General features: G+C 41.3%; 1 protein-coding gene across 5 annotated transcripts; it reads right to left on the bottom strand.

The window, feature by feature from the left end:
* Positions 1–723: 723 nt before the first annotated feature.
* CELF1 (CUGBP, Elav-like family member 1) lies at positions 724–24757 on the bottom strand. 5 transcript variants are annotated; one of them, XM_006896676.1, is made up of 14 exons: positions 24625–24695; positions 17962–18149; positions 17320–17402; positions 16941–16989; positions 14131–14265; positions 13387–13466; positions 12935–13096; positions 10662–10737; positions 9065–9193; positions 8591–8701; positions 7550–7735; positions 5351–5494; positions 4517–4683; positions 1149–1226 (listed from the first exon to the last, which is right to left on the bottom strand). In XM_006896676.1, exons 1-13 carry the CDS (start codon positions 24693–24695, stop codon positions 4556–4558), a joined length of 1542 nt encoding a protein of 513 aa, XP_006896738.1. In that variant the 3' UTR covers positions 1149–1226; positions 4517–4555. The 5 variants fall into 5 exon arrangements, with proteins under 5 accessions (XP_006896741.1, XP_006896742.1, XP_006896738.1 ...); XM_006896677.1 differs by lacking the exon at positions 1149–1226 and adding an exon at positions 2631–3191 and having other exon boundaries at positions 14131–14262; positions 24625–24757; XM_006896679.1 differs by lacking the exon at positions 24625–24695 and having other exon boundaries at positions 724–1226; positions 8591–8704; positions 10662–10725; positions 17962–18145.

The raw sequence follows: 24757 nt of genomic DNA, 5'->3' as shown, positions 1-24757 counted from the left end.
GGGGTGCTCATTCCCCTATGTGCTAAGCCTCTTTGCCCACCTGCAGCCACCTTCTGGGTTCCTAACTCTGTGCCCCTTCACAGCCCTTGCTGAGCAGAGCGACCAGCCTTTTAGAGGCCCCAGTGAAGTCCAGAGGCCACATGGAGTGACAGTCTAAGTGCACAGGCAAACGCTCAATGGGCAACAGAGGAGGAAGTTGCCACTTCAAAACAAAACAATACAATCGTGAAGGGGAAAAGTCAATTCCACAACAATTTAAAACAGCTTCTTTGAAACCCTTTTAAATCGATCAGTTTTTGCACAAACTATAGAAAACAGAGAGGTGAAGGTGATATATACGAAGGTGTGAAGAAACAGCAGGAAACATGCAAAACTTGTTGGGTTGTTGTTTTGTGTTTGTTTTTTTTTCCTGGGCATAATATTAAGGGAAAAAAAAATCAACATAAAAACAAAAGAAGAAAAAAAAATTGAAGCATCACATTTTGCTGTGGAGACTATAGGAACAAGCATGGAGGGGATGCAGGCGGGCCAAGGGGAGGGGTCCAAAGGCTTCCCACAGGAAGAACCACGCACGAAAAAGGGAAAGGGCTGGCTGCGGTCCAACGCAGCCTTCAGCCAAAACCGAAAGGTGTGTTCTGCAGCCGAGAACCAGGAAAAACAAAAAAGACACATGTGGTCTCCTCAAGCCCCACAAACGCTGTCAGCAAGATGTGCTCAGGAGCCTCAGAGGTTTTAGTGACATCTTTTATTTCATTGTTGACTTCAAAGTTGTCTTTAAAACTAAGCACACAGAGAAACAAAGCCTAGAAACGGACTGGCTGTGTGTTCACAGAAATACAAACACCACGCGGTATGTGCTAGTAGGGCTGCTCTGAAGACAATTACAAAGAATTGGAATCACAAAATCAAGTGGTTATCTTATGAAGTTCTAGAAAAATAGATTTTTTTTTTAATATTCAAATGCAAGTTTAAATATTTCCCCTTCAGCAGTCGTTCTAGCAAAACCAATTTGGCAGCACAAAAGGGAAAAAAAAAAAAAGGAAAGAAAAAAGAAAAAACAAAGAAAGAAACAAACATAATAAAAATACACGTCAGCATCAAAGATCAACACAAGGTCAAAGGTGAGAGTTCAAGCATCAGAGAAGCTGAAGAGACAGGGATTTGGACGATGTACTTGACGCCACATCGACATGCTTTAGGCACAACGATGAACAAACGGCAGGAATCTAGAAAAAAAAACAAACCAGAAAGAGGGAGACCCACTGAGTTACACAGAGCAATACATCCAAACAGAGAGAGAGAGAGAACAGGACACTCACTGTGTGTACAGCCCTGAAATGAGGAGGCGGGGTGGGGCACCGGTAATGACAGGGAACTTTTGCACATGCTAACAATGGACACAGGGAAAAGTCAAAAAAGGACATGGAGGACACCAAGAAAACATCTAACTGCCAGAGACATGGAATCTAAGGCTTGGATTTCTCCCAAAGCATCCCAGCAGGAGAGAAGGCCACAGGGTCAGAGCCCCAGCCTCTCCCCGTACTCCCTCCCTGTCAGCACCCAGAGCGGAAGTGGAAGATGCTGGCTGGGGCAGGAGGCTTCTCAGGACAGGGTTAGAATTTCTCCCTAACCCCTATGGGAATGGCTCTTTGTTCCCAGAAATCCAAGCTCTTAGCTTCCATACAAGCCCTGGTCATTAGGTGGAACCCAGGAGACAGGAGTCTGGTTGCATTCAGGACAAATCAATTTCATGATGGAACCCTAGGAAACAACAAAACTACAGCAGAAAGCACAATGTACATAAAACCCCCACACAACAGAAAAGGACTGCTAAGACTTGACTGTGAGTCTCCGCTCTCTGAGCTGAGTCCCTTCACACACAGACTTGGAGGGGAGCAGCTTCTTCACAAAACCATCTTTGGCCTGGGGAGAGAACTGTGCTCTAGGGCAGTGCTGCTGCTGGGCTTACAGGGCAGGGGATGGGGTGACAGAGAAGCGCATGGTCTCACCAGTTGGCTGCTTTGGTAGCCCAGGACCCTGCTGTGGTTCACTCCTTTTAGAAAAGAGAACCCACTAGCCTCCAGGCTGGTATCACAAGCAGGCTGATTGCACCTTTGCCTTCTGTTACTGGGAAAGGGGTTTCGTGAGGGCCCAGGGTGCAGGACAAACCCAAGGACAGGCATTAGTGAGGTCTGGGAAGGGGATCTGGGCCCAGGGTAAGCACACACAATGGCTGGCTAAGGAGGGAGTGCGAGCAGGTCAGCAATCACAGCTCGAGCAGCACCCTGTGGAGCACAGCTCTCTCCTCTGCCAATTCACAGCATTAACTCCTTCCCCCTCTGGCGGGTTAGCTGGGCTGCAAACGGGCCATAGAAAGTCAGTAGTTTCAATCATACACAGCACCCTGTGTGTACAACAATCACATTCTGGATTCTACAAAATCCTGGCCTTTTCCAGAGATATAATTTAGGTAATAAATATTCTCCACCCCGGAGCTGTATAAAACTTCTATAAAAATAGAAACAACATTCTTGGTTCCAGCCGGTTGGGATTCAGAACAGCGCCTCCCCAACCTAGCATTTTTTTTTTTTATTTTTTTTTTTGTGTGTGTTTTCTTTTTTCATTTTTATTTTTTATTTTTTGCATTTATTTAAAAAACCCCATCATGCCCCTGGAAGCCTTTGGAACAGTTTTATCCTCTGAAACATAGGACACATTTCTCCCAAGTGCGCAAAATTCAAGTTTACGTGGTTCAGCTTCAGAAGTGTATGTTTCACGTTTCTTAGAGGACAACAGACTCAAGTTATCACTATGAGTAGGAAAGAACTGTCCCAGTTTCAATGGGGGGGGAAAGCCCAACACCACCAACTACCTTTATGAGGCAAGATGGTCAATCCCTGTCTGCTGTCTGCTACCTAAATGGAGAGCGTGACAAGGACAGCCCATCTGTCTTACGGTGAACCAATCCTTCTACGGTCTCTGCTGCTAAGGTCAGGACTGATGTTTGTGAGGCTTAAGCTCCTAGAGACCCAGTCCCTGGCCTTGGTTAATAGACAGATCCTTGTAGGATTACCTCTGCCCAGGTATATGTCGCCACCATATCCTTCCTAGCTCACCACCCCACAACATTTCTGGGAGCAAAGGCAAAGCCCAGAGGCTGGGTGGGTCACAGGTCAGAGCAGGAGCCAAACCTGTGGGAGGCAGGAGGAACCTAACTAGAAGGAGCATGAGGACAAAACTGCACATGGTAATACTGAGGTAAATGAACACTAAATCCACAGGGAAGCTGTAAACGTTCTAGTGACTCACTCTGTCCCCAAGAGCAGAAGATGGGCTAAAGTGGTTAGGAGAGGGACCTGCCAGGCCTCCACGTGTCTATCACATCTGAGACGCCTCCACCAAGGAGGCAAGTGCAGATACTTCTATCCTAGTGCTGGCCACTAGGCAACATGGGACACTGGCTTTCTGAGTCAGGTAAGTCAAGAAGCAGGCTCCTCCCCCAACTAGATGGCTTCTGATTATTCTGCCCAGGAGAGGAGCCCTTTCAGCTAGTTAGGGCAAGCCCTTCTAGGATATGCCCTCAGGAAAAACGGTGGCTGTGAGGGCAATAAGGTCCTTGCCAAGGTGAACTGTAAGGAAAAAAAACAGGCAGTGTCTTCCCTAAGGGAGTTCCTCAAAAGGACGTGTTATTAGAAAATGATCAGGCTCTACAACTTGGTGTTCAAATAAAAGGACCAAGAATGATGGGCTGCTTCTCCCAGGCAGCCACTGGCTAGGCAGGGCTGATCCAACACAAAGGCTGGCTGGAAAAGCTGGTAATGGGAGAGGTCTCTGCTTTTTGCATAAGCCAGGCAAACTGCAGGTGTTCTTTCGCCAGAAAACTGCTAGCCCCTTCTTGGGGAAAAGGGATAGAAATCTGAAAAATTGGTGGCAAAAACTCAGGATTTCCACAGAAGGCTGCCGTGGAAGTTTCTGTCTCCAGCGCCAAAGGCTGAGTGAGTGGTGTCCAGCAGTATCCCCCAATTCTCAAAGCCAATCTTGCCTTGCTTTCTCACCGTCACAGAGCCGGGTGGTCAGCGCTCTTTCCACCCACCCCCACATTCAGGGAGATTCTGGGAGTCAGGTCTTTGTTCCACTTAGTCCTCTCTCTTAGGGTAGTAATGTGGGGCAAGTTCTCATCTTCTTTTGAAATGTTTCCCCATTCCATTCCCCCTCTCCCAGGGCGGTTTGGTGTTGGTCCTTCTCAACACACACTGGTACAAACACAGCAAACTTTAAATAAAGGAGAAAAAAAAAACAACAAAAACAACTCAGGATATGGCACCTAACTCCAAAGTAAAACACTGGAAACCAAAGCACAAACTCGTCCTCTGTACGAAGCGTAACTCCCACAGAAGGCAGTAGCCGAGTCTTCAGGGCAAGCTGTGCCTGCGAGAGTGGCAGGGATCAGGGTCCAGGGCTGTAAACACACAGCCTTAGGGCTTCGAATCATTAAGGGTGCTCCTCCCCCACTTACCAGAAGACCCTCTCACTCCAGTCTCAGAGGGGAGCACGCTCAGTAGGGCTTGCTGTCATTCTTTGAACGTTTGAGCTGCACTTTAAGCCGCTTCATGCCAATCTGAAAGCCGTTCATAGACTGGATGGCAGCTTGAGCAGAAACAGGATTGTCGTAACTTACAAAACCTGTGTATCCAAGAAGCAGCTTAGTTGAGGGGCATGAGGTTAAGGGGATTCTCAATCCTACTCAATCTACAATCTCAATTTTTCTCAGCAAGCAAAAACAAGTTTTGGAAATTTTGTCACATGAAATTAATTCATTATCTGATCTGTGCTGAGTTGATCTGCTAACCAAAGGCCAAGCTTTGGGTAAAAAGTGAGCATTCTCTTCTTAATGGGATTTATGGCCTTGGAAATTGGATGGGTGTTCACTCCAAATTAGAAATGATTTGATGTCAAGGAGTTTGAGTTGGTGGGGTAGTGGTTTAAGGTTGGGAGTTTGAATCCACCAGCTACTCCATAAGTGAAATTGAGGCTGACTTGATAAGCCTTAAAAACTCTTTGGGGCACTTTTTCTGTCATATAGGGCATTGAACGCAGTGGGTTTGCTAAAACAATCACCTGACATCTACATGGTTTTTCCCCAAGCCATTTTCCATACATTTAGAGCAACAGTGTGGATAAAAATCAGTTCCACCACAAAAGGTTAAGAAAAAGAGAGAGCAAGGGAGCTTTCCAAGGCCAAATTAACAATAATACTCAATTCAACTCTTCCTCGTGCAATGAATCCCCTATCTTTCTCAGTGGTAAAATAATCAATTCCACCCAAATTCCAGAAAGGAAGCCAACATACCAAAACACTTGCTCAGGTTTGTCTGCTTATCTATAAAAACCTTGGCAGACACGACATTCCCAAAGGGCATAAACATCTGCAGCAGGTCCTGATCGCCAAACTCCTGGGGCAGGTGGTAGATGAACAGGTTGGCTCCCTCTGGACCTTCAAAACATCCAATGATTGCCAAGATCTCAGTCTCAAGCATATGTTGTCTTTCCTTTTCACAAACCCTCTATAGATGAATTTAGCTAACTCCAGAGTTCCTCCAAATCAGGGAACTGAAGAGCAATTCCTGAACTAGATTTATTCTCTTATGTTTAGCCACAGTCCCTTCTCAAGGGGTGTCAGACTTCTATTCTGGGGGAGGAAGACTCTCCCATAGAGCAATAGCACCAAGACAAATGGCTCACAGTAAGTACAGAAGTTGTAAACACAATAGTCTTCAAAATTGTCCCTAGAAATGACAGGGACAGCAAATAGACTGGCAGTTGTCATAGGAAAAGAATGAAGGTAGGAGCAACTTCAAAGGGACATGAGGGAATTTTAAGGAATAGTAACATCAATAAAAATAAAAACCTGTATTAGTGGTTACAAGAATGTACTCTATATTAAAAAGTGGAGATTTTACGTTATATAAATAAACAAACTCAACTTTTTCCCAAAATTTTCTTAAAAGGTGTTGATCAATTCTTGGAACTCCCTACATGGTGCAAGTCCACCCAGAAGTATTTCAGAAGAATAGCCTCTCAGAGCCTTACTAGTAAAAATCCTACGGAGGAAAGGTAATTTTTAAAAAATTAATAAGGGTAGCTCTGGTGGCCTAGTGGCAAGAAGCTGCACTGCAATCCCAGAGGAACACGGTTCGAATCCACCAGATGCTCTGCCGGAGAAGGAGGCGCAATACCCTCCTGTACCAGTCAGATCTGATTTGACGGTACACGCACACAAAATTAAAAAAAAAAATTATTAAATCCACAGAGCACAGTTCTGTGATATACATGAGGTTATCATAGTGGAGTCAACTCACTCTGTGGGAAAAAGAGATTACATTTTCTTCTTCTGATCACATATGCTTAATGCTTTTCTAAATAGAACCTATTTATGACAACCATAATCCAGCCACATGCTGGTCTTCCTTCTATGGTCAAACCTATTGGGCAATACTGCTCCAGGGTCTTTACTGTTCCTCAAGCCTAAGTAGGGAGCTCTGATGGGTGGCTTAGTGGTAAGGAGTGCACTGCTTTATCCAAAGGCTTGTGGTTCCAATCCACCGGCTGCTCTGCAAGAGGACAGAGAATCTCCTGATTTACTGCCTCTGAAAATCCACTGGAGGGTCAGCTATAGGTTGGTTCTAACTCACCAGTACTAACAATAACTCCTCTTATTGGACTTTTCCCTTTTAAAAAAGGCTCTGCTTAAAGAGAACTTCTCAGATTTATCTATTCCTCATTTTTCAGGGCATCCTTTGGACACCTACTGTTCGGCCTGTTTAGTCTCCAATGAAAGGTCAGGGCCCTAAGGGTACAGAGTCTAATTCTGGGCATGTGAGAAAGGATTCTCCTGGCTAAGTCAAGAGAAGGTAAAAGTCTACTTTAAGTGCTTTTATCTCTCCATCTCTTAGTTATCAATCCGAGTCACACTTAAGCACAAGATGTTAGCAGGGCATTCTATTCATACAATTTTCTGCTTAGAAAGCCTCTTCTAAATTTAACTCCATTATGTCAGAGCACATAGTTTGCAATCTATCAATCCATGGGCCATAACCCTTCTGTCAGCCCTCAGTCTATCCAGAATCAGAGAAAACATAGATGAGAAAGTGAAGGAACAGTCAGTCACATGATCCACCCAAAAGGTTCACCTGGACAGGTATCTTCTGACAAATATGTAACTGCAGGGAAGACTTCCTAACAAAATCAATTCTTCAGCATTTCAAATTATGTCTGACCCAATAAGGCCAACAGTTTTCTTCATCTGCAGCCCCATCATAGGGAGAATATAGTGGTATGATCTGTATCCTATCCAGAAAGCATTCCAAACCCTGATTCTATCTTTACAGAGCTGCTCAGTCAATTCTGACACTGCCAAAGAAAGTGCTGGTCAGATCAGTAGTATAGTTCTTTGATCTGTGCTCCACCATTCAGTTTTGGCACAGACAGAGCAACCCAACCCAACTCAATCCAACCCATCCCATCCTCCATTCTCTTCCTTCGCACACACCTTCCTTCTGGCTTCCAGCAGCACCAATACTCTGCTGTGTCAAAAGATTCTGGTTGTAGAGTGTGGGGAGCGCTGCGGCAGCGTATTGCTGGATCCCAGAGTAGGCCTGGGTGAGGGCCTCCATTGTGCTCCCAGTGCCATTGGAAAGGCCGCCACTTCCCAGGCCGCCATTTAAAGCAGCCATTCCTGTGTTCAGGGGAAGAGAAAGATTAATATATTAGAATTCAACGTGTGCCAAAGGCAGACTTATGAGCAAACAATCAAAAGAGGGCAAACAACAAGTACCACCTTTCATCTCTCTCCCTCATATTCCTCCTGAAGAGAAATACCCAATCTGACTGGAGGACACACATTAGGCCTTGATGTTAATGGGGGTCATGAAAAAAAAAAAAAAAAGCCACAGCCAAATGCAACTCTTCCCAAAACCCTCTTTAAACCTTTAGGAGAAGTAGTACCATTTACACACGAATGCCTCCATTTCCCCCACTTTCTTATAAAGAGCTACAATGTAATAAAAGTTCTTGCCTTTCAGTCTAAGGGACATATTATGGCCTGTAAGTAGACGTGGGTAAACCTATCACCAGAGTAACACCAGGCAAAATTTAGTGAGCACGTACTAAGTGTCAGGCACACATGACAAGTTCAGTACTTCACATATGTTCTCATTTCATCTCATAATAACTCTAGAGATTTGCATATTCCTCCCACCCTTTATTTCATAAACTCTTACTTCACAGAAGAAAAATATAAAAGACCTTAGAAACGATGTTCAGAGTTATTGTTAGTTATGGGACAAAGGTGAAAAGTTAATCTGGGACTGACTTCAAATCCCATTATTTGTTTCTAATTTCACTGATTCACAATAATAATGTATGTGGTATTCACACCAGGACTGTTTAAAATGTGCTACGGTTTAGAGAGGAAATGAGTATGTCAAGTGTCACACTCCCAGAGTATTTAAGAAGACAGAAATGAGGACATGTGATTGTAGTGTGTCATCACTATAAGAAATAGCCTGGTACACTGAGTCTTGCCCCTTACCTGCCAGAGAGCTGACATTGAGACCAGCTGTTGCTCCAGCTAATGTCTGCAAGGCTCCAAGGGAGGCTATCGGGTTGACAGAGTTGCTGCTGCTGGAGCTAGGTGAGGACCCTGCTATTAGAAATCCAGCAGTTAAACTCAAACCATGACTTACCTTTGAATCAGAGTGGTAGCGCTCAATTATTCTATTTGCAGTGAGGTTTTTCTGTTATTAATTCTGAAAATTGCCCTTGCAGGCTTAAAAACAAACAAAACCCTCCACCTCACCAAACCCCCCACTATCATAGCAAACTAAAAACGCTGACATTTAAGTCGGAAGATGACATTTGATAATTTGTCATATGTGAATTAATTTTCTTTAGAAATGAGAGCTCATTAGTTTCACTCTGAAACATACTTCTCTTTGAAATCTGCCTTTCAGAAAGGATTTACCCCAAACATCCAATGGCACAGTAACCCGCAAGACACACTTACCTGAACTGGTAAGGACGCTGAGGGGACTGCTGGATGTAGTGAGAGCATTGGTACCACTTGGTGTATTCTGAGCTGCGCTAGCTGCGGCAGCCAGTGCTGCCAAGTTCTGTAACTGCATTGCATTTAACCCTGCAAGATCCAAAGCAAGACATCAGCTGACCAATAAGGATGTTGCATACCCACTGTAGCAATGACAGCACTCACTGTCAGAAGACTGGTCACAGGCAAAAAGGGCCTGGTCTACACATGAGCTTTACAAGCAACACTTACAGTGCTCGGAGAGATTTAGGAATCACTCAACTTATTAAGCTACTTGGCAAAATTTCTTCAGAGAAGGGAAATCGAATTGAAAAGCATGCCTCCCTAGTGAGCATTAAAGAGGGGGCGTTGGGAAAGCAGAAAGAAGATATATGTTTGTGACCTGTTGTGGGGTCAAGAGCCAGAGTGAAGAACATTGCAAAGACCCTGTGGCAGAGAATGGGACTGTAGTCAACACTCACTCATATTTTGTAGAGGGGATTTGTTCTTTGCAATGGAGGTAAACAATCAGAAAATGTGGGAGTGCGCTCTAGAAGATCAAGCAAGGAATGATAGAAGAGTAGTATGAGAGATGCAACAAGACAAAGAATAAAGAGAAAATCTTGAATAGCAGACTAATGATCAAAAAAAGGAGCCCTCCCTTGTAGAACTGAGGCAACACATAAGGAGAAAAAGAAATGCGAACTGCACTGATGGCATTTTTCAGTAGATGATGAAAAGGCAGAAAGGCGGGGGAAGGAGTGGAAAGAATGAGAGAGAATAAAAACTACAATACTGATTGCATCTAACATTCTCAAAAAAAACCCCACAAAACCAACAAACAAAAAACCCAAAACACAGCAAAGTACTGTAATCCCTGGAATAGCATAAATCACTATCAAAATTTTTAAACAGCAAGATGCAGTTCCACTAAGACTGGCTATTTCTGAATGCTCTTGCATAGCTTTTCCTCACCACAAAAAGGTAGGAGCTGCCACTCAGGACTTTGCCCCATATGCTGAAGGGTCCCTGGCTCAGATTTATTTTTTGTGCATGTTATGCACCACCATACACACACAAAGGTGCCTCCTGTACAGAAGAAACAAATGTAAATTAACTACTTCAGTTGGAGTAGCTTCAGAATAAGTGTTCTTCACAGAAGGTAGCTTTGACTTTCCTTCATGTCATTGGAAAATTCATTTCACTGAGAAAGAGCTCCTGTAATTTCCCCATGTAAGAATGCTCTCAGAGAGACCAAAGGTGTTAACAGATCTTTTCCATCTTCTTTCTAATAGACTTAAGGGATGATGGGCAGGGGCAGCTCCTGAATTATTTCCTATCAACTAATAATAATAGTCATCTTAGAGAAAAAAAGACAGTTGAGTCCTGGGTTGTTCATCTTAGTGTTTTCTGTGATGAGCAACTAATTTTTCTCTCCATGGATAGTACAAACTCATGGAAGTCTGCCCCTGCTCCTTTTAAAGCACAGGGTGGATGCTGCAGAACTCTCAGGCCATTGTTGGTTGGTGGGGTCTGTTGGCCTGGCGATGCCGCTCCTCCACAATAGCAAAACACTTACCTCCCATTGGGTGGAGGCTGCTCAGGGTGTTGAGGTTCCCAGAGGAGGCAGTCTGCTGAAGGAGCTGCAAATAAAGCTAGACATTACACCAAAAAACAGAACAAGAGTGAGAGTGAGGGCTGGTTCTGCATCTGGGATAATTCTACAGCACAGCAAAGCGAGAGTGCAGAGGACCCCAGAGAGAAGAAAGTCGAAGACAAGAACCCAAGCCAACACACAGACATGAGGCGTATGACACAAGACAATGCAAGACAGGTAAAGCCTTGGCCCAGAAGACAGAGTGTTCACTAAATACTGAGCCAAGATGAAGCCCCTGGGAAGCAGAATGCAACCTAACAGGACAGCAGTAGAGCTGGGAAACAGCCCCAACCTGAGCATTTGTGCAACTGACTAGGATTCGTGCCTGCATGTAGAGGGCTACTATTTCTCTTTATTCTCTTCCTAGTTCTTCTCCTTAGTTAATTCCACACATTCTACTCTTTGGATTGTTTCCATCAGTGCAGCTAATTTCTGTCGTCCACTAATATTTCACATATCTGACCATTTAGTATTTACCAGTTCTCTTCTAGTGGCCACAACAAACAAATACCCCATGTTACACCATATGCATCAAACCCTATCTTTTTCCTCTCCTTGAAACTGGTCTTCACTATTAGATGGTCAAATGATTTATGGAGTGAGACATATCAAGTTCACCATAAACTTTCAGTGACTGTGGTGTAACCAATTAAACAAGCAGGTTTGTCTCTGAGTTTATGGAACTCTATGAACTTATTCTGTATCTTAAAAAACCACAATTTTCTTTAAACTGATTTATTTAATATCTCTGCTACTTTCAAATTCCATTACTTGCTCTTTATGAACTGATATTCTTGTTTCTGGAATCTTCATTTAATCTTTTCTCATGTCTATGAGTCTTAGTTCTTTTGTCATTATAAATCCCTCTGGGTCAGGAATGGGTTTCAGAGGTTTGTAAATCTTTATAATAATGTATGGAAAAATGTATACACACTCAAGCTTTATAAGCTTTTCAAAGGGATTCATGATCAGGCAAAGACTGAAAGAGTCGAACCACAGTTCTAGTCCAGCAGAGTTCAGGCTTAAATGTATATATTCCAGACAACACACTACAATCATTTACACAGTACATCAGCACCCAGCACAGCTTAATTTTTTTTCTTAAATATTCTGGGCGTATTATACATAATATTTTAATTTCTAAATAAGATCAGCTCTTAGGGCATGGCTAATTGAAATGAAGACACCATGGTTTTCACATAGACTACTGTGTCCTTGGCTGGATTATGTTAAAAATGCTAAAAAGGGCAGTTTTCCCTTAAAAGACTCAAACAGGGTCCTAGAAAAGTAAATTAGGAGAGTGCTTTCAAAAGTGGAATTATTTAGATAAACTGTTGAACTTTTCCTGAACTTATCCTGGCAATCAGAAACCATTTTACCTGTGTATGTATGAGCCATCTTACAAGTCTTAACTTCAGAGAAATGCCAGCTAACATGATGTGATTTCTTTTACCACTGTAGAAATCTGGAGACATGAGGTGATCAATTTTGCTATTTTTTTGCTATTTTTCTGTGTATTTTTAAAAGATGAAAGCTTAATGACTATACTAGTTACTACAATGTATACTTGGCAAACTATACAACTATAGTGGCTTCTCATTTTACTTCACTATGAGCTTCACAGATCTCTCTCTGACTCACAGATGAGATGGTTTTAAATATCTTCAGCTAGTTGAACTTCCTTGGAGGATCAAAGCAGTAATATTTTCCTATATGTATATTACAGACCTCCTAAGTCTAAATAATAAACTGCAACTTGACTCTGGATGATATATCTCAAATTCTATTCAGCATGTCATTGAACTCAAATACATACCTATAATAGGCATTTAGTAATTTCCATGTTAATCTTCTGATCTCTCAGTCAGCTGAAAAGAACCTTTTCTTATAGAATGATTTGGAAGACTCAAAGTTATGAAGATAAATAGGACATATGAGATGTATCTAGTAGATCTTTAAATCAGGAAATCACAATATGACTTTATGGTGGATGCCTCTAGATACAGCCAGAGGTGTGTGACACATGAGGAAGAAACTAATCTGACTTAAAAGAATGTTGTGTTGGCTGTAATTTTACATAAAATGTCTATATGGTAAAACTTATAAGTGCTTCTGTGTCTGTTGGCTATGGATAGGAGAAGAAGAAACAGCTGGGAGCTTGCACAGTCTGCAGAAAGCAAACCACAAAGACTCACTGCTAAATACTGGGGTCCAAGAGTATTTAAACCAGCGAGGTTCCCCCACACAGATGCTGCGCTGATTTGCTGCATCTGCTGCTGAAGCTGCTGAGCCATTCTCTTCTGTTCTTTATCCTTTTGTGTATCCGCAAACTTCACTACCATGGGGGATGAGCAACCCTATGAAAATACCAAAATCAACGAGTCAGATCTTCCATCTAGGTGAAAGGCAAGTCCTGCTTTCTGGTGAATGCTTATTCCACTCACTGTTAAATGACTCTTAAATGGCAGAAGAGGACATTTCTAATGTTAGATATGTAAAAGAAATCATTGGATTTCAACTTTAAGGCAAATGGACGGTTTAATTTTTAGGGCAATGTGATGCTGTACATGCTGCTGGACTCTTGAATGCCAGCTGGACATGTACTCTCAGGCCCAAGAACACTCCCTCCTCCCCATCTGTCCCCTACCTCCATGGTTTGTGCTTGGTGCATTGCCTTGATAGCTGTCTGTGCCATCGCTCTTGTTGTAAAAGTCACAAATGCACAACCTGGTCAGAGAAGAATTAAAACCACTTTCATCTCTTTGCTTATTTATCAAACACCTACTATGTGTACCAAGTACACACTATGAGTGTATCAGTGTCAGTGATACACACATGGCCTCTGCCTTCAAGGTATTATGAACTGGTGGATATAACAGAGTGACACACATTACAACAATAATGAAAGAAAGAGAAAACCACAGACAAGAAAAAAAGCTTAAGGAAAAAAGATGAAAATCCCACCAACAACTTTTATAAGCACAAAAGAGAATTTTAATATATGAAGCCAAAAATGGAATTTAGGGTCCAGGGTGAAGGTGGGGGTGGGGCTTCTGGAGGTTTAGTGGGTAAGGAGTTGGAACGCTAACCCAAAGGCAGACAGTTTGACTCCACTAGCTGCTGCTTCGAGGAAGAAAGATGGGCGATCTCCTTCCATGCAATTTACAACATCTGAAGATCTATAGGGTGGGTCAGCTATGAATTGGTTCAGACTTGGAGAGATGATGGGAGAGGAATGATGATTCATTCAACAGGAAGTAAAAAATTAAGCAGCAGCCCAACTCCTTCCATCCTCAGAAGGTCTTGTTAGCTAGGGTTCACTGGTTTCCACTGATCGAATGAAAAAGAAACTCCAATCTAAGATGATTATCTCCTCTAAAAGAGTCCTCACCTCGGCTCAAGCCATCAGGTCCCCGCAATATCCGGCATTCTTCAATCTGTCCAAATGAAGAGAACATGACTCGGATGTCATTTTCCGTGCACTTCTTGGAAATCATACCAATAAACAGCTTCCTGTCTTCCACTGCTAAGGAAGTAAAACACAAAAGGCTTAAAATCATTACTAAAAAGGGAGGTGTTCATAGTCTATGAAGTTTAACTACCTGGGTTAAACTGCCCTGACTCTTTATAGAATTTTACTGATTTTTATATTTATTTTTCCTAATGTAACATCTCCAAAATCCTGACGTTTAAAATAGTCAGCAGTACTTTACAATTATAACTATTGTTGTGTACTGTCAAGTTGGATACATTCCATAAATGACCCTCCAGAGGGTTTTGTAAACTGAATGGGAGGAGATTATCCAGATTTCTCCCAAGGAGCAAGCAGTAGGTGGATTCAAACCATGTGCCTTTGGAATGGCAGCGAAGTTCCTTACCACTAGGTCACTAGAGTGCTCTGACAACTCTAATTGGAGCCATTTAAATATCTGAACTCCCGGATCTTGTGAAAGTTAAGGAATGCTTCTGAACCTGACTGTTTATCTGATTAATGGAGATAATAGCTGTTGAATACATTAATTTATTCATGCTTAGTACCCTGTATAGGACACCCTGTTTTTACGAGTATTATCCCACTAAAGAAGGGTATAGATTTCATAGGTAAAACAGCCTTCTGTGAATTAATCGCTCATTTTCATTTCCTATTTTCTTGAGGATCAAGTTCCCCTTCTTAACTTTTCACATTCATGTCCATAAAGAAATTAAATTTCTCAAGGGTATTTCAATAAATTCTAAAATGTTTCAATGATTCCCTATGAACTATTTACCACTTATTTCTGTAGACACACAATTGTTGTTGTTATGTGCCATCAAGTTGCTTGCGACTCATAGTGACCCTACGTACAACAGCCCTAAATCCTGCTCTATCCTGTGCCAATCGCACTGCCTCCGATACACACCAATCTCGATTACCCCAGTCACTGAATCAATCCACCTCATACAGGGTCTTCCCCTCCTGCACCATCCCTCTACCCTCCCAAGCATGATGTCCCTCTCCAAGGACCTGTCCCTTCTTACAGCATGTCCAAAGTACGTCAGACGAAGCCCCAGCAGCCTTGCCCCCAAGGAGCAGCCAGGTTTAACCCTCTCCAGGATGAATCTGTTTGTTTTCTTGGCAGTCCAGGGTACATTCAATACTCTTCTCCAGCACCACAGCTCAAAGGCATCAATTCTCCTTCTATCCTCCTTGGTCATTGTCCAACTCTCTGATGCATAACAAGTGATTGCAAAGACCATAGCCTGTATCAGACGTACCTTAGTCTCCAGAGTGACACCATTGGTCTTCAGTACCCTGGAGTTCCCTAACAGCAGACTTTGCCATTGCAATACGTTTTTTGATTTCCTGGCGGCTGGTGCCAGGAGTGTTGACCGTGGAGCCAAGCAGACTAAAGTTGTTGACAATCTCAATCTCTTCACTATCCATCCTGATGCTGCCGATTGGTCCAGTGGTGAGAATCTTTGTCTTCTTGACATTGAGCCTCAATCCATACTGAAGGCTGTGGTCCTTAACCCTCTGTAGCAAGCATTTCAGGTCCTCCTCAGTTTCAGCAAGCAGGGTTGTGTCATCTGCATAATGCAGATTGTTAATAGAGCTTCCACCAATCCTGACGCCACACTTCTTCTCACAGAGCCCAGCCTCTCAGTATCTGTTCTGCATACAGGTTGAAAAGGTATGGAGATAGAACACATCCCTGGTATAAAGCCTTCCCAATTTTGAACCATTCAGTGTTTCCCTGCTTTGTTCTGATGACTGCCTCTTGTTCCAAATATAGGTTTTGCATTAGCACGATCAAGTGTTCTGGGATTCCCATTCTTCTGAGTCAGCCACAGTTTGTTATGATCCACACAGTCAAACGCCTTTGCATAATCAATGAAACACAGACATTCTTCTAGTATTCCCCGTTTTCAGCTAAGATCCATCTAACATCAGCTACAATATCCCTAGTAACATGACCCCTTCTAAACCCAGCCTGGTCTTCTGGCAGTTCTCTGCTGATGTGCTGTTCCAGTCATTTTTAGATAATCATCAGTAAAATCTTGCTTGCATGTGAAATCAATGAGATTGTTCTATAGTTTCCACTGTTGGGTCACCCTTCTTTGGAATGGGAGCAAACATCTATCTCTTTTAGTCAGTTGGTCACGTGGTTGTTCTCCAGATTTCTTGGCACAACTTGGTGAGCACATCCAGGGCAGCATCTGTTAGCTGAAATATGTCAATTGGTATACCATCTATTCCTGGGGCCTTATTTTTTGCTATTTCCTTTAAAGCAGCCTGAACTTATTCCTTCATCACCATAGGCTCTTGCTCATATGTTATTTCATTAAATTCTTCTGTCTCTGCCAATTCCTTTTGGTACAGTGACTCAGTATATTCTTTCCATCTTCTTTTAATACTTCCTGGATCATTTTATATTCTGCCTAAAGCATCCTTGATTGTAACAACTCGAGGTTTGAATTTTTTCTTCCGTTCTTTGAGCTTAAGAAATGCTGAACGAGTTGGGCCCTTTTGATTTTCCGACTCTAGCTCCTCGCACATTTCATTGTAATATTTTGCTTTGTTATCCTGTGCTGCCTTTTGGAATCTTCTGTTCAGCTCTTTAGTATGACAAATTACTCAGAACACAATGCAATTCAGATGTTGTAAGGAAAGCAAACAAACTACAAAGTTATCTTATAAAGAGGTTTTATATGCCTGCTTACCATTGTTCTTCTCACTGTCAGCAGGCTTCATCTGTATAGGATGATGCATCTAAGAAGGAAAAACGAAAGAGAATTATCATTGTATTGCTAAAGGTTATTCAGAACCAATACTGAAAATTAGACCTTTAAGAGCTCTTCATTTGAAAGCACTTGATTTTCAATGTCTAAGATAGCTCATTCATGTGTCTCTCATGATCTGTATCCCCAAGACTCTTGAGAGACAACACTTTCACCTGACCCTTCTTTGAAATGCTCCCTTTATGTCTTCAGTTTCTCTCCATCAATTCCTTTCCCTCAAAATTTTTTTCAGTGCAGGCCTGATAAATATGCTCCAAGCATCAAAACTACAACATTCTATTACTAATAAGAGTATTCTTACCCCTGGGAGGACTTTCATGTTGTGAAGAGCATTCTGCGCTTCTAATGCAGCTTTACGAGTGTAAAACGTAACAAAACAGCACCCTGGAATAAATAATATTTCACAAAATTAAAAGCAGACAATTCCTAGATTATTCTGGAACTTTATCAATGGGCTAGATTTAATTACAATTTAATGTTGCTCAGAAAACCAACTAAATCACTGTCAATGAATGCTATTTACTGTTACAGAAAACATGACCTCCTTTACAATTGTTAAAGTACCATTGCTTCCTACTGGTAGGAATCTCAGAAGACTGAGCTGCTTCAAATAAGATGCCTACACACAAAAGATCCACAGGCTTCCCCCGCCCCCAACTTACTCCAGTCAAGACACTAAAGACAACTTTCTGTGGCTAGTTTACTAGAATAATGTAATTTCATTCCCAAGCTCAAATGAGACATAAATGGGTCTCTTTTTTGAATTCAGGCATGTTGCAAAGGGCTGTCAAAGACTTAATTTACAAACCATCCTTACAAAGTCAATGTAACTTTTGATTTTTAAGTCACTGTATGTGTTTGGCTAAAGATATAGCTTAATAGAAAAGGACATTTTCCTTCAACGACCACAGCAAAATCCATACGAAAAACCTCAAAGCCTCACCTTTGCTTTGAGGAGGGTTTTGGCTCCTATCTCTCAGAACATTGATTTCATAGACAGCACCATACTGTTCAAAGAGTTCTCTCAAGTCTTTCTCAGACCAGGTCCTCGGAACCTGGCCCACAAACATCTTGATAGCATCCAGGTCTGGTTGGTCTGGGTGGTCCAGGGTGCCGTTCATTTTCTTTGAGCTACACGAGGTAAAAATGAAATAATTATGCATTCATGTTGCTTTCCAGGGGAAGTTTTCTTTTCTTTCAAGACCTAATTACTTTGGGGAAAGGAATATGAAAGCATTTTTTACTTATCTTTCCCCCTCTGGAGCCAATGATGATGGCTTCAAACAGCCAGCTGGATTCAAACTGGCAAACATCTGGTTAGCAGCTGAGCACTTAACCATTTGCACCACCAGACCTTTTCATGTTCTAAACACACTCATTTTTTTTAACAATAAAAAAAAATTAGCATTCTGATCTACTATTTTGAATTGTGTTCAAAGAGCTTCCAGAATGGTATTAAAATACTTCTTGCTTTCTTAACACCTAAATCTCTTCACTGGACACACAAAGGAGCTAGTCTTAAATCACACTGACAAGTCAGCATCAATTTGCTGGTGGGAAAATTTGTATTTTTGTTGAACAATTACGTAGATGACACAACCCTGCTTGCTGAAACTGAGGGGGACCTGAAATGCAGGTCCTGGGAGAGGGACATCATGCTTGGGAGCATGGAGGGATGGCGCAAGAGGGGAAGACCCTCTATGGACTGATTCGGTGACTGGGGTAATCGGGATGGGTGTGTCAGAGGCAGTGCGATTGGCACAGGATATAGAGCAGGGTTTAGGGCTGTTGTACACAGGGTTGCTATGAGTCACAAGCGACTTGATGGCACATGACAGCAACAACAACAATAAATAAATGCTATAAACTCTAAGCCCTCAGATCGACAAATGTTTCCAATTCTCTTAATATTCAGAACTGAAGCAAGTATTCCCAATAAAATGAATGTTTTGTACAAAAATACTCCTGTTTAACAGGTATCATGTCCTGTGATTATTTTATCCCCCTAGGAGTAAGCCATTCCTTTTTTAAAAAAAAGTCTTCAAAACACATTATTTAATGGTTTTCCTTTTAACCTACTAATTTAAAACCATCTGTGTCAGGTTGTTGCAAAAACACAATGCTGTAACTGTTTTTGGATGCATAATTCTAATGTTTCAACAGAAAGCACGACACCAGGGTAAAAAAGCCCTGTGACTGGTGAGACAATGGGTGTCACTCCCTAGAACCTGCCCCCAACAACTTTAATTACCAGTTTTAGTATCAATTTATTAAAATGTTGCTAATCTTTAATCATATTTCTATTCTAGGAAGGGTTAACACAGAACCCCCACAGTGCTCAGAATATGCTTTGGTGCTATGGAAGCTGACAGCTATTTCAGAAAAGAGACAAGGGTTTATTTGCTTGTAAAAAAGCGAAAGCAACTGCTTCTAGCTTGTCCCATTTGTGCACGTTTGTGTGCCGTTTCTACACCATTCTTTAGTGGAAAAGCATAAACACAGCCAATATATGGGGATTATGGAGAAATTCAATAAAGATTCAGGATTCTAAAAAAAAAAAAAAAAACCAAACCCCAAACCAAAACCAAATCCCACCCATTCCCTTTTCTTTTATTACTCTTGAATTCCTACGCCATTTCATCATGTCCACCTACTCTGTGAATCCCTCTTCTCCCGTGTATAACAATTCAACAGTCAGAAGAATCCTCTGGAGCAGGGTCCAAATGTGGTCCAAGGACCAGGGCCAATCTTCAAATTTAAGTCTTTGTAGTGTTAAAACAACTCAATAATCTTTTTAAAAAAATAGATACAAAAAATAAGTGAGGGAAAAAAACCCCAAGCCCCAGCTCACATTTTCACTATTTTTCTTTTCTAGCAGATAGCCATCTTTTTATTTAATAAGAGGATCAAAGAGGACATCATCCTCTAGCACAATTTGAGAAGCAATGCTCAAAGGATAGCACATTTCCAGGCCAACTCCAGGTGCTGTGGGCACCACATAAACAGGCTTATTTCTTCCTCTGATTTACTAGACACTTACTTACTCAGACTAGACACTGTGTCAGGTATAGCATACATGGATAAAAAATGTTTGAGGCCCTTTCTTGGAGCTCATAAGATACCATTAGAAATAAAGATGGTACTATCAGGGAGAAGTAACCACATGTACACCTAGTTCTAAGTAACAAGGAGTCACAACCTTTCTCATCAATTCCTACTGTGTCTAAAGAAATGAACAGTATTCCATTCCATGTCCATTAAAAGTAACTATAGCATTAAAAAAACTACCTGGGAGTTCCAGTGTGATACCAGGGATACCTGTTACCTGTTCACTCACACCAGAGATATCACTAAACACATTCTCAAATGTATGCTTTATCTCCCCACTAGATGGAAAGATCCTCAGAGTCAGCAACTTGTGAATTATATTTATTAATAAGCCCATTCAAGAAGCCGTGAACACAGCAGCTCTTGGAGAGAGTACTATCCATTGTGTCCATGGCATTCATAAGAGCTAAATCAGTGGAAATGCTCATCTTCAATGGTGGTGCTGCCAGCCCTGATCTGGCAGTGGAGTGGAAAAGGAAAAGTAGGCCCTACAGCAATAAGGGAAAAGGGAAGAGAGGAGGTAGGATGTGTCTCAAGGGAAAGGCACTGCCACCAACTCGCCACACTCTGTAGGGTTCTGCTCTATCAGATACAGTAAATGCAGTACCAGAAGGGAACTCTGGTAGTCTAATGGGTGGGGAGCTGCACTGCCAACCTAAAGACAGGTGATTCAAATTTACTAGTTGTCTGAGGGAGAAAGATGGACAATCTCCACTTGTGGGATCTTTACCCCTGGAAACTCTGGGGTGGAAGGGTTGGTTATGAGTCAGTCCTGACTCAGTGGTAATGAGCGAGGAGGAGAACCAGTAAGAATAGGCTGTTTTAACTAACTTTATTTTTAAAGGGTAAGACTTAGAAAACCAAAATGAACATCCAACTGAAGGGCTGTACTCGTTGATCTTAAATAAGTACTTCAAGTGCTTCATTTTTAGAAATCAAGGTTGTCAGTATGTGAGTGATCACCATCTGTTAATGAGTCTTCCTCCAATCCTGATGGCCACATACTTCTTCAAATAATCTAACTTCTCAGGTTACGCTTTCAGCATACAGACTGATGAGGTATTGTACCCTGTTAGCTACAACCCTAACTTTCCCTGATTTTAAGCGATACAGTTCTCCTTGTTTCTGGTCATATGATTACTTCTTGGTCTAGGTATAGAATCCACATGAGCATAATTATAAAATCTTCTGGAAATCCCATTCTTCACAATCTTATCCCTAAATTGTTAGGATCTACAGTCTAATGCCTTTGCATAATCAATAAAACACATAAACTTATTTCTCTGCTTTCAACCAAGATATGTCTGGTGCCAGTAATGATATTCCCTCATTTTATGTCTAAATCTGGCTTGCAATAAATTTTGTTAAGATGTCACTACTACTTCAAAGTTATTTACAAAGTCGAAATCACACACACACTCTCTCTCTCTCTCTGCTCTAGGTGATCCTGGCTCTTACTGACCCTCCAGCAGTTTTCTGAGGCTGTACATCTTTACCAGGAGACTACCAATCTTCTCCTCCTAGCTGGTGGATTCAAAACCAATGATCCATTAGTTAGCAACCTCCTTAAATGCCAGCTTACAGTACCAGGATTCCTTACATATTCAACACACTCTCTATCAAAATTCCAACAGTCTTTTTATATAAACAGAGACATGGATCTCAAATTCATACAGAACTGCAAAAGGGTGTTAAAAAGCCAAAATAATCTTGAAAAAGAACAAAATATTCTTTCATTGTAAACATACACTAAAAAAACCCAAAAACTTAATACTCAAAGGCATTCAGACCAATAGTAAGATTCCAAATAAATTTGTACATCTGTGGCCAACTGATGTTCAACAAGGGTATACAGCCAATTATTAGGGAATGAATAGTTTCTCCAACAGAAGTTGCTAGAATAACTAAATCTCTACATAACAAAAAATGAAGGTTGTCCTAAATCTTTAGCTATTAAAATCTAACTCAAAACAGATCAATGATCTAAATATATGATACAAATCTCAAAAAAGCACAAGCAACAAAAGAAAACGGAATTTCACCAACATTTTAAAAACCTGGTGCATCAAAGGGCATTATCAAGAAGGTAGAAAGACAAAGAAGGGAAGCAAACAGTTTGAAACTATCCAACATGGGTTTAATATTCAGAATATCTTAAGAACGTCTACAACTCAACAACAAAAAGAATTACCAGAACAATTAAAATATAAGCAAATATTTCAATAGAAATGTATTTTTCTCTCTAGATGATAACATAATTATGATAAAAACAAAAGGGGGGAATATGGGAAGCCAATACTAAATATTTGTAATAAACAGAATGCTATTTAAATAAAAATATTTCCATTTCTCAAAAAAAAATTTTATAGAAGGCCAATAAATAAATGAAAAGATGCTTGTTGACATCTTAGTCCTTCACTCATTGCTGTTAAGTCAGTTCTGAGTCACAGTGACTGTGCAATGGGTTCCAGAGGCTGGAACAAACCACTGTAACAAAGTATTTGGCAGTTCCATTACATGTGAAACCTAGAATTACCATGAGTTAGCAATAGCACTTTAAGGTATATACCCAAAAGAACTAAAAGCAGGGACTTAAATAAGGACTATAATAGACACCAATATTTGGTGCAGCATTATTCACAATAGCCAAAAGGTAGAGGAGAGAAAAAAGTTCTTATACATGGATGAAAATATGCTAAGCGAGGGGAAATGACTAGTATATGATCATGAAAGAACGAAATTGGGCTTTTTTTTTCTTGCAATAACACTTAAAGTTTATTGGATGACAGCACACACAGGAAACGCAATTAGTCGAGAAGCCCACTATCCGTTCCCAAAGGGATCATCCTAAGAATTGAGACCCAAGAGGCGAACCCCGGCAGACGCCTAGTCCGCCGCCTGCAGCGGGCTGGGGCCCCAGTTATGCGCGAACTCATGCTCTTGGCGCAGCAGCTTAACCCCCGGCACCACGGGCAGGCGCGCCAGGGGCTCAAAGGCAGCGCGTGAAATTGGGCTTTATAAAAGAGACAAGGTCGTAAAAAATTACAACTGATGAAGAGGAAGAGAGGGAACAAGAAAGGAAATTAGGGCGAACGGAAGGCTATATAATACATCTGTCAAGACACAGATTCCTTTAGCATAAGAATCTCTGGGCATGCATCCATGAATCTGAATTTTCACATTCATGGGATTTTTCAGTAGTCTATTGTCTACACTTCAAGGAACACTGAATTTATTTAATCTCTTAAAACATGAGTGAGTTCTGGTGGCCTAGTAGCAAGATGCTGCACTGCAATTCCAGAGGTATGCGGTTCAAATCCACCAGATGCTCTGCTGGAGAAGGAGGGGCAATATCCTTCTGTACCAGTCAGATCTGATTTGATGGTACACACACACAAAATAATAAAATAAAATAAATGAGAAAATGGAAATACTAGGTTTAAAGATAGGACTTGGGCAAAACACAGAGAAGTGACAAGTAATTTAAGCCATAACATCTTATTTCAAAGAATCATGTATTCGGGACATAGGAATACCTTTCTGGTGTATTAAGTCTTTCTCATTATATTCACTGTAATTTTACCATTATCTAATAAAAATACCTATTTGAATTATTATCTGATAATAAAGAGAAGGCTTAATATTCACTTCAAAAAATGGAATCCAGTTAAGGGCCCTGAAAGAGGTGGTATCATCACCTGTTACCCCGAATCCCAGGGTCGAATGATTTGTACATGGAGGCCTGAGCTCAAAGGCTTGCACTAATACCTGTTATCTAGGGAACAGCCTACTCACTCACTACTTAATATTCCTGGATTTGACTAGTGTAAGGCTCTTTTGAGGCTCCAAAATACTTTGAAGCATGTTTTAAAGCAACTGAACTCAGAAGTGCAGATGTGTCCTTCCAAAATTTATTTTGGCAAACTGCCCATCAAGATTGATCCAATTTTGGTTTTGGAGCCATCTGATGTTCCTGAAATCATGTGAACTGCATTTTCAATCAGACTGGGAAAAACGTCAAGGTCCAGAGTTACTCCTTGCATGTCAATATAGAAGGCTGTACAAAAATACAAAAAATATCTTATCTTGGCTACCAGCCTCCTCTGTGATATGTTACCTAAGTTGAAACAACAATCAAAAACTATCCTTGTATATACAACCAAAACAAAAAAGCTATAGTTAAAAAAAGAACTAGACTTTATCATATATGAAAACATGATAGTTTAAGAGAAGGTGCACACACCAGAGCTGATGATGTTGCTGGCCACATACTAAGTGTACTCTATCTAAAGAACTTAAGTTACAGCCTCAAGGAAACCAGCAGTAGTGAGACAGAACCATGATACAACAGAAAGCACAATGATTTGAGAGAATTCAGTCTTCTGAGTCTCTTCTAATTTTTAATTCCCTCTTGTCAGGAAAGAGACTACGAATTTTAACAAACAACAAAACTGATCACTTCCTCCACGTGTAAAAACTAGACATCACAAATACTTACACAGGACCGGAATTCAAAGAACAGTGGTCCACCATCATGTCTGGAAGGAAATCCAACTTAAATGCAGCCATCACCTCACTCTCCCCTTCGGAAGCCAAGGAGAGTAACCTGCTGCACTTGTCTGAACCACAAA

Source organism: Elephantulus edwardii, unplaced genomic scaffold (genome assembly GCF_000299155.1).
Source record: "Elephantulus edwardii isolate Elephantulus edwardi_28Jun2011 unplaced genomic scaffold, EleEdw1.0 scaffold00189, whole genome shotgun sequence".
In the NCBI taxonomy this organism is placed as follows: Eukaryota; Metazoa; Chordata; class Mammalia; order Macroscelidea; family Macroscelididae; genus Elephantulus; species Elephantulus edwardii.
The sequence above is the reverse complement of the archived record's forward strand: the minus strand, read 5'-3'. Positions and strand labels throughout refer to the sequence as shown.

Excerpts from the sequence above, each read along its gene's own strand:
- CELF1 (XM_006896676.1), bottom strand. The coding sequence starts at position 24,695 with ATGGCTGCATTTAAGTTGGATTTCCTTCCAGACATGATGGTGGACCAC. Across the intron at positions 9,194-10,661 it reads CAGCCTCCACCCAATGGGAG|GGTTAAATGCAATGCAGTTA; the intron begins GTAAGTGTTTTG and ends TGGATCTTGCAG. Across the intron at positions 7,736-8,590 it reads CAATGTCAGCTCTCTGGCAG|GAATGGCTGCTTTAAATGGC; the intron begins GTAAGGGGCAAG and ends CCCTGAACACAG.